General features: G+C 58.3%; 1 protein-coding gene across 1 annotated transcript; it reads left to right on the top strand.

Moving 5' to 3' along the window:
- The first annotated feature begins 396 nt into the window (after positions 1 to 396).
- Positions 397 to 2,910, top strand: BOLA2B (bolA family member 2B). Its single transcript, XM_029057764.2, has 3 exons — positions 397 to 571; positions 983 to 1,080; positions 2,591 to 2,910. Exons 1-3 carry the CDS (start codon positions 509 to 511, stop codon positions 2,688 to 2,690), a joined length of 261 nt encoding a protein of 86 aa, XP_028913597.1. The 5' UTR covers positions 397 to 508; the 3' UTR covers positions 2,691 to 2,910.
- Positions 2,911 to 9,975: the final 7,065 nt, after the last annotated feature.

Raw genomic sequence — 9,975 nt, 5'->3', positions numbered from 1 at the left:
GTGGAGAAAGGGCGGAAGCGGCGTCAGGCGGGGCGGAAGTCGGGTGGAGAAAGGGCGGACGCGGCGTCAGGCGGGGCGGAAGTCGGGTGGAGAAAGGGCGGACGCGGCGTCAGGAGGGGCGGAAGTCGGGTGGAGAAAGGGCGGAAGCGGCGTCAGCAGGGGCGGAAGTCGGGTGGAGAAAGGGCGGAAGCGGCGTCAGGCGGGGCGGAAGTCGGGTGGAGAAAGGGCGGAAGCGGCGTCAGGAGGGGCGGAAGTCGGGTGGAGAAAGGGCGGAAGCGGCGTCAGCAGGGGCGGAAGTCGGGTGGAGAAAGGGCGGAAGCGGCGTCAGGCGGGGCGGAAGTCGGGTGGAGAAAGGGCGGAAGCGGCGTCAGGAGGGGCGGAAGTCGGGTGGAGAAAGGGCGGAAGCGGCGTCAGGCGGGGCGGAAGTCGGGTGGAGAAAGGGCGGAAGCGGCGTCAGGCGGAGCGGAAGTCCCCGGTCTCCAGGCCGGCTTAGGGTCTCGCCGCCACCATGGAGCTGAGGGCCGAGGCGCTCCGGGAGAAGCTGCTGCGAGAGTTAGAGGCGGAACACGTGGTGAGCGCCGCCTCCTCACCGTCCTTTCCCCTGCCCCCTTTCCCCCTGGTCCGGTCGGGGCCTAACACACTCATTCATTCACCCATTCCTTCATTGTCGTGTTTATTGAGACAATATCGAGAAGCAGCGCGGCTCAGGGAGAGAGCCCGGGCTTGGCGGTCGGAGGTCATGGGTTCGAATCCCGCCTCTGCCACCTGTCAGCCGGGGGCAAGTCACTTCACTGGGGATTCACTGTGAGCCTCACGTGGGCCCGCCTGTCTCTCCCCCAGCGCTTAGCGCAGGGCTCTGCACATAGTAAGCGCTTAACAAATAGCAACGTTATTATTACTGAGCGGCTACGGCGTGCAGAGCCCTGCGCTAAGCGCTGGGCAAGCCCAGACGGTCGCGAACTCCCTCCTTGCTGCGTCCTAGGAGGTGGAGGACACCACCCCCGACCGCTGCGCCTCCAGCTTCCGCGTCCTCGTCGTCTCCGCCAAGTTCCAGGGGAAGCCGCTGCTGCAGAGACACCGGTGAGACCCCCCCCCCTTCCCCCCCCCCCCACACCCTGTAGTCATTCATGCAAGAGTATTTATGGAGCGCTTACTATATGCGGAGCACTGGACTAAGCGCTTGGAGTGGACAAATCGGTAACAGAGACAGTCCCTTCGACCCCCCCTCCCTCCTTCCCCTTACGGGGGGGGGGGGGGGAGACACCGTCAGCCGACCTGATGATCTTGCATCGACTCCAGCGCTTAGAACAGGGCTTGGCACAGAGTAGGCCCGTCACAAACACCATTATTATTATTCTCTTCTCCTTCGCCTTAAATGAGGATTAAGACCGTCAGCCTTAGTCCTGTTCGCTTAGAACAGTGCACAGTAAGCGCTTAACAGATGTCATCATCATCGTCATTTCCTCTTCCTTCCCCTTAAATGAAGATTAAGCCCGTCAGCCCCCCCCCCCCCCCCCCCCGTGGGATCACCTGCTGACCTTGGATCTCCCCCAGCGCTTAGAACAGTGCTCGCCACAGTAAGCTTTTAACAGATACCATCATCACCATTATTATTTCCTCCTCCTTCCCCTTAAATGAAGATTAAGACCGTGAGTCCCCCGTGGGACAACCTGATGGCCTTGAATCTACTCCAGCGCTTAGAACAGTGCTTGGCACAGAATAGGCGCTTAACAAATACCATCGTTATTATTATTATTCCCTTCTCCGTCCCCTTAAATGAGGATTAAGACCGTGAACCCCCCTGTGGGACAGCCTGATGACCTTGCGTCTACTCCAGCGCTTAGAACGGTGCTTGGCACAGAGTAGGTGCTTAACAAATGCCGTCATTATTATCACTATTCCCTTCTCCTTCCCCTTAAATGAAGATTAAGACTGTGAGCCCCCCGTGGGACAACCTGATTACCTTGTGTCTACTCCAGCGCTTAGAACGGTGCTCGGCACATACTAAGCGCTTAACAAATGCCATTATCGTTATTCCCTCCTCCTTCCCCTTAAACGAAGACTAAGACCGTGAGCCCCCCGTGGGACAACGTGATGACCTCGGATCTACTCCAGCGCTTAGAACGGTGCTCGGCACAGAGTAAGCGCTTAACAAATGCCATTATCGTTATTCCCTCCTCCTTCCCCTTAAACGAAGACTAAGACTGTGAGCCCCACGTGGGACAACGTGATGACTTTGTATCTATTCCAGCTCTTAGAACGGTGCTCGACTCACAGTAAGGGCTTAACCTCCGTTCAGTCGTATTTACTGAGCGCTTACTGTGTGCAGAGCACCGGACTGAGCGCTTGGAAAGTACAATTCAGCGATAAAGAGAGGCAATCCCTGCCCAGATACCATCATCATTATTACTATTCCCTCCTCCTTCCCCTTAAATGGGGATTGAGACTTTGAGCTCCACGTGGGACAACCTGGTTACCTTGTATCTCCCCCAGCGCTTAGAACAGTGCTTGGCACATAGTAAGCGCTTAACAAATGCCATGATTACTGTTATTATCATTCCCCACCTCCGCACCCCGTTCTCCCCCCCAGGCTGGTGAACTCGTGTCTCGCCGAGGAGCTGCCCCATATCCACGCCTTCGAGCAGAAAACTCTGACCCCAGAGCAGTGGGACAAGGAGCGACAGAAATGATGGAGCCCGTGAGGGGCCGTGGCGGCGGATGCGGATTCTTAGCGGGCTGAATGTGGACTGGGGAAAGCTGGAAGTCTCCAGGTCGTGGCCTCTCGCCTCCTGTAGGAGTGGAGGCGGGGATGGACCGGGACAGTGTTACGTTATTTATCCTTACACGAAAACCTGACTACCTGATCAACCAGCTCTCTACGGTCTATTAAACCTGAAACGGGGCTGTGGAGCTGGTCGGTCGTTCTCGCCCGTCACCCCCTCTGGACCGGAAGCTCCTCGAGGGCGGGGAACGTGTCCACCGACTCTGGCGGTTAATGCTGTCTCTCAGTAAATAGCCCCGATTGATTCGGAGCTTTCCCGGTGACCGGGAGCCCCGGGTGGGAGCGGGACCGTCTGACCTGACCGTCCCGTGTCATCCCCAGTGCTTAGGACAAGGCTTGACCCATAGTAAGCGCTTAAGAAATACCACAGCCGCCATATCCCCGCTGCCCAAAGAGGCAGGCGCTGCTCTGTTGAAGCTGGGCAGCGAGGGCCGAGCCCCTCCCGCAGTGGTTCGGTAGAAAGAGCCCGGGCTTGGGAGTCAGAGGTCATGGGTTCGAATTCCAGCTCTGCCACTTGTCAGCTGGTTGACTGTGGGCGAGTCACTTCGCTTCTCGGTGCCTCAGTGACCTCATCTGTAAAAAGGGGATTAAGACCGTAAGCCTCACGTGGGACAACCTGATGACCCTGTATCTCCCCCAGCGCTTAGAACAGTGCTCTGCACACAGTAAGCGCTTAACAATACCAACGTTATTATTATCATTATTACCACCCATTCATTCTCAAAAGGCAACTCCCTGCCAGGTGAGGAGGAAACGGCGCTTCGGCAGGGATTTCCAACTCCGACGCTTTTCTCACTTGGGAAATTCTCTACCTTCCTCGGTCGCGTGCGTCTTGGATCACCGCCGACGGTTTCCGTACGCACACAACCTGTGGAGCTGGGGAATGTGGAGTTTTACTTTGTGTCAGACTCTCGCCATCCCTTCCGGGTGACTTCTGCCATCTTTCGCCACCTCTGGGGGGGAAAGGCGAGAACTGGGGCCTTTGGACTAAACTCATCTCTTGGCTGAGGAGGCCTAACCGACTGGCTACCTCCTGGCCCCTTAGCCGCACTCCACGCTGAGCAAGGACCGGTTAGTTGCCCGGGTGGGAAGTGCTTTAGGAGCAACGGGCCGATTACATCGCTCAGGAGAATCATCATCGTTGTGGTGTTTGTTAAGCGCTTACTGTGTGCTAAGCACTATCCCGAGCGCTAGGATAGATACCAGATCATCAGGTCCCACGGGGGGCTCACGGTGCAAGTAGGAGGGAGCACGGGCATCGAATCCCTATTTTGCAGACGAGGGAACTGAGGCACAGGGAAGTGAAGTGACTTGCCCAAGGTCCCAGAGGAGGTGAGCGGCGGAGCCGGGGTTAGAACCCGGATCCTTGACACCCGGGCCCGTCCTCCTTCCCCTGCGTGACGCCGTTTCCCTAGAAGCGGTAGAAAGGAAGAGGTGACGACTTCCTCCTGACTGAAAAGTCCCATCACTCGGCCTGGGCCTGCTAAGAAGGCAGGGAGAGTACGGTTTCAGGTTTAATCCATAATCTGTGGAAGAAAAATCCTCAGAACCCTGAAAGAGATGAGGCGAGAGGATAAAAGGAAAGCCCCGGTTCCCAGACTGAGGTGGTTGCGAGGCTCTGCTAAAATCAGAGCGTGCGTTTTTTAGACGGGTACTTCGCCGCTCAGAGGGTCAGGTCGAATATAGTTCTGCGGATGTGGCTTTTGGCAGGAATAACAGGTGGCTGTGGGGTTGAGGGTGAGGGGTGGGTGTAGCGTGGGTGCGTGGCGGTACGGCCAGGTGGTTAGAGCGTGGGCCTGGGAGTCGGAGGTCCCGGGCTTCTGTGACCCCGGGCGAGTCACTTCGTTCCCGAATCCGTATCGTGGAGATCAACTGTGGAGCCCCACGTGGGACGGGATCCGTGTCCAACCCGATTAACTCGTATCCGTCCCGGTGCTCGGTACAGATCGTGACATGTAGCAAGCACTTAATAGTAATAGTAATAGTCATGGTATTTGTTAAGCGCCTAGTATGCGCCTGGCACTGTGCTAAGCACTGAGAAGCAGCGTGGCTAGAGAAGCAGCGTGGCTCAGTGGAAAGAGCACGGGGTTGGGAGTCAGAGGTCACGGGTTTGAATCCCGGCTCCGCCGCTTGTCAGCTGTGTGACCGTGGGCAGGTCACTTAACTTCTCTGTGCCTCAGTTCCCTCGCCTGTAAAATGGGGATTAACTGTGAGCCTCACGTGGGACAACCTGATTACCCTGTATCTACCCCAGCGCTTAGTGCTCTGCACATAGTAAGCGCTTAACAAATACCAACATTATTATTATTATTATACAGACGTATTGGGTTGGACGTAGTCCCTGTCCCCAAAGGGCTCTCGGTCTTCAGCCCCATTTTACAGATGAGGTAACCGAGGCACAGAGAAGGGAAGTGGCCTTGCCCAAGGTTACACCGCAGACAGGTGGAGCAGGGATGAGAACCCATGACCTTTTGACTCCCAGGCCTGTGCTCCATCCACTGTGCCATGCTGCTGCGTAGCAGATACCAACCGAAAAGGAGAAGTGTCAATCGGTCCCATTGGGTACAAGTCTGGGGACTGGTCACTGTCTTCCCATCTCTTCACCGGTCAAGGAACAAGCCAGCCCACAGGTCACCGCAGGAGACCTTAGAACGGGTTGGACCAGGTAGAATCCCACACAGGCTGGAACAGTCTGGCCCCGAGTTCTTCCGTTCTGGTCGCGCCCGCCGGCCGGCGCTGCCATTTGGGTGAGTTTCCTCCCGTGGGAATCGGGGCCCCTCGGACAAACCTGTATGAGTATCGCCCAGCCGAGGCCCAACCCGCTCCTGGAGTTACCCAAACTGCTGGTAGCCCCACTGCGCCTCTCCGCTCCTCCACACCCCGGGAGCGGGGGAGTATAGCCGGGGTGCCGGGGCGTCCGGATCCGGCCATAGTTGGCCGCCGGAGCCCGCGGAGCGCGCCCAAACCCGGCCGCTCCCAGCCGGGGTCGTCCCCGCCGCGGGGCCTCGGCTGAGCGGGGCCGTGTACGCGGGGTGGGCCGCGGGGCGGGAGGAAGGGGCCTTTTGGCCACCGTGGCGGGGAAAGCTCATAAGAGGCAAAAGGAGGGACGCGGGAGCCAGTCTAAACTGGTCACCGCGCTCGCTTCAGGTGGCAGGGGGTGCGGGGATGGCGACTAAGGAGGTGGCCCAGTGCATCCGCGGTTCGCGCGGCGTCGAGGCGGCCAAACAGGCTCCTCCGGAGGCCACCACCCCAGCGCTGGGTCCGGGAGGGCGCGTGGCTCTCCCACGAGCCAGTTCCTCCCCACCCGCCGTCCCACCCCAGGTTCACCTGCCTCCGCCCCAGACCCATCCCGAGGGGAGAGAAGGTGCCCCTGTGACTCGAAATATTCGCTGGGGGAGTGTTTTCCTTGAGGCGAGGGGGAAGCAGCAAGAAGCGGACCCACCCAAGAACGCAGTGGAAGAACGTTAGAAGCCAAAAGATGTTAAGCCTGAAGGCCCGAAACAGACGGTCCGGTATCTTATCTAGGCAGCGAGACGATTAATGCGGGGCAGGTCTACGCGGGAGGAAGACTGGGGCGTGCTTGGTCGTCCCTGAGCGGCTTCTTGTGTCGTTCTGACCCTTAGCGGCCAAAAGCCGGGAATTTCAGGGTCCTCTGGCAGTGAGTCTCGCCGAGAGACACGCAGTATTTCCAGCTGGAAACCCCAAGCGCCTTCCCCTCAGGCCTTTCGGGTTTCCTCCTCTAACGCCCCGGCTTCACGGGAAGTGAAACGAGAGAGGCGTAGGGCAAGCGGTCGGATTTTGGTCCGAGGGGATCTTCGGGAAGCTTACCCTGATTCACCCCCGATCTGTGAGCCGCTCTTTCCCCTCACCTCATTCCCGTTTCTCCGGATATCTCTGCCGGCAATGACTCCGACGTTTGTTTCCCTTCCCCTGATGGGTCGTGAACTCCCCGAGGGCGGGGACGGTGCCCGCGGGTTAGAGTCGGACGGTGCCGGCGGCCGTTTTGTCCTCCCGACGCTAGCCGGCTCAGGTGTGGGCCGATCCGTCCCTTTTCCCGAACGGATGGGGCTCTGGGAGGCTCCGTCTTCGGGATTTTAAGTTTCCGCCTCGGCTTCCGCCGCCGAGGTCCCCGGCTCGAAAGGGGACCGGAAGAGGAACTCAAAGGCCGCTCCGGCCCCCGGCGGGATCGGGGGTCGGGGGAGCCCTCGGAGACGCCCGAGGTCCGGAGGAAGTCACCTCCCTGTGCCGTCGCCCCCTCTCTCACGTCCTCTCCCCTGCCTGGAACCTCCCTCTCTCTCCAGATCCACCAGACCACGGCTTTCCCGTCTTCAGCCCTCCCTCCTCCAAGAGGCCTTCCCTGATTCCCTGTCTCTCCTCCTTTGAACTACCACCTCAGTACTTCTGCATCCGCTCCCCAGTGCCGAGAACAGTGCTCCGGCGCTTAGGACGGTGCTCGGCACGTAGTGAGCGCTTAACAAATCCCATCGTTGTTATTATTAAATAAATTGTGGTATTTGTTAAGTGCTTACTACGTGCAAAGCGCTGGGAGGTACAGGGTGATCAGGTTGTCCCACGTGGGGCTCACGGTTTTAATCCCCATTTGACAGATGAGGTCACTGAGGCACAGAGAAGTTAAGTGACTTGCCCAAGGTCACACAGCTGACCAGCGGCAGAGCCGGGATTAGAACCCGTGACCTCTGACTCCCAAGCCCGCGCTCTTTCCACTGAGCCACGCTGCTGTTTACTCTCAACTGAGCTCACCGTGGGCAGAGGACGACATAATAACGTACCGTCCTCTCTCAGACGCTCAGTACAGTGCTCCGCACACAGTAAGCGCTCAGTAAATACGACGGACCGACTACTCACAGCCACCAAGCGCATCTGCCTGCTTAGCGACTTTTTGGTCTTCTGCCGCCCTCAGTTATCTTTGGGGTCCGTCTCCCTGGCTTGATCGGGAGCCCCACGAGGGTAGGGGTTGCGTCTAGCTATTGTTCTTTCCCAAGTGCAGAGTGCTCCGCACGGAGTGAGGGCTCAATGAATACCATTGACTGACTAGAAAGAGGCCCCGGACCCCCTTCCCGGCGAGCGCCGGAGCTTTCGCCTCCCCAGCTTGCGGTCTGCGGACGCCGTCTTCGAAGCGGAATCGTCGGTCCCCGTGCAGAGGATGCGGCGGGGTGGAGAGGGCCGAGTTAAAGAAGATTCTCTAGACTGCAAGCACATCGTGTCGGGCGAACCCGTCTACCAACTCGGCGGTATCGTACCCCCCGCAGGTGCTCAGTACGGTACAGGGCACGGTAAGCGCTCGATAAATGCACCCGATTGATCGCCGGGGGCCAGGTGGCACCACAGGCGTCAGTCGGCATCCACGGCGGTCCCCGCCTGCCCTCCGGTCGGGAGGGGTTTGGGTACGGGTGGGGCGCAAGACAAGCAGCGGGGCCTAGGGGAAAGAGCAAGGGCCCGGGAGGCAGAGGAGCTGGGTTCCAATCCCCGCTCTGCCCCGCGTGACGTCGGACAAGTGGCTTCGCTTTCCTCTGCCTCGGTTATCATCTGTAAAATGGAGATTCGATCTCACTCCCTTCTACTTCGAGCGTGAGCCCCACCTGGGGCGGGGACCCTGTCCAACCTCATTGACTTGGATCTACCCCAGCGCTTAGGACAGTGCCCGGCGGCTGGCAAGTGCTGAACAGATGCCACAGTTATTGAAAGAGGGCGACCTTTTCCTCCGACACCAACCTCTCACTGTACCTCGATCTCCCCTCTCTCGCCGCCCACTCGTTGCCCACATCCTCCCTCTGACCTGGAACTCCCTCCCCTTCACATCTAACGGACCATCTCAAAACGCCTTATCAAACTCACACGACCTTCGAGAGGCCTTCCTCAACTAAACCCTCATTCCCCAAGGAAGCGCCGAAAAAATACCGTTATTATTATTATTACTACTATTATTATTATTATTCTCCCTCTCCCTTCTGCCTCACTCATCCACTTGGGTCCGTACCCTTTAACCGCCCGACAGAGGTCGGTAGCCACTTGATCGCCACTTAACCTCAGCCCCCGAGCACTTACGTCCGTAACCGTAATTCATTTTCGTGTTTGCCTCCCCATTCGTTCGATCGTATTTACTGAGCGCTCGCTGTGTGCAGAGCAGCGTACTGAGCGCTTGGGAAAGTACGATACAGCTCCTCGGAGACAGGGAACAGGTCTACCAACTCTGCTGTATCGAATCGTCCGCAGTGTTATTCACCGAGCGCTTACTGGGCGCAGAGCAGCCTGGCTCGGTGCAAAGAGCACGGGCTTGGGAGTCTGGAGTCGTGGGTTCTAATCCCGACTCGGCCACTTGTCGGCTGTGTGACTCGGGGCAGGTCACTTCGTTGTGCCTCAGTTCCCTCATCTGTAGGATGGGGTTGTTAAGACTGTGGGCCCCGCATGGGACAACCTGATTACCCTGCATCTACCCCAGTGCTTAAAACAATGCCTGGCCCGTAGTAAGCGCTTAGCAAATACCATGATTAGGATTATTAACTAAGCACTTCGGGAGAGTGGAGCACAACAGAGTCGGTAGACGCATTCCCCGCCCCCAACGACCTTTTTGTACTCTCCCAATTGTATTTTGCGGTGCTCGTTACACAGAGAGCGGACACGAAATCAATGGTATTTACTGAGCGCTTCCTATGTGTAGAGCACTGTACTAAACGCTTGGCAGAGTACAATCCAACTAGCGGATAGGGAACGTACAGTGCAAAGATTCCACTGACGAACGGACTCTTGCGGAGTGCGTCGAGGGATGCGGAAATGAGCGCGGCCCTGGCCCGAGACATTCCCACCCCTAGGAGCTTCCGGGGACTGGAAGGGTTGGAGCCAGTGAGGGGAAGCGGGAGCCGGGTTCGTGGACAGACCGCGGGCCTTGGAGTCGAAAGGACTTGGGTTCTAATTGCGGCTCTGCCGCTCGTCTGCGCTGTGACCTCGGACGAGTCTCTTCGCTTCTCCGTTCCTTAGTTACCTCATCCGTAAAATGGCGATAAAGACCGTGAGCCCCACTGGGGACGGGGGACTGTGTCCGATCTGCCCCGACGCTCAGCGCGGTGCCTGGAACGTGGTAACTGCTTAACAGATATCATCGACGACGACAACGCTCCTGCCTCCCTGGGCTCCCTCTGGGCCGAAAGCGGGGGGACGAAGATGGAAGCGAGACC

Source organism: Ornithorhynchus anatinus, chromosome 2 (genome assembly GCF_004115215.2).
Source record: "Ornithorhynchus anatinus isolate Pmale09 chromosome 2, mOrnAna1.pri.v4, whole genome shotgun sequence".
Classification (NCBI taxonomy): Eukaryota; Metazoa; Chordata; class Mammalia; order Monotremata; family Ornithorhynchidae; genus Ornithorhynchus; species Ornithorhynchus anatinus.
Note: the sequence above shows the minus strand (reverse complement) of the source record. Positions and strands in the feature narration are given on the sequence as shown.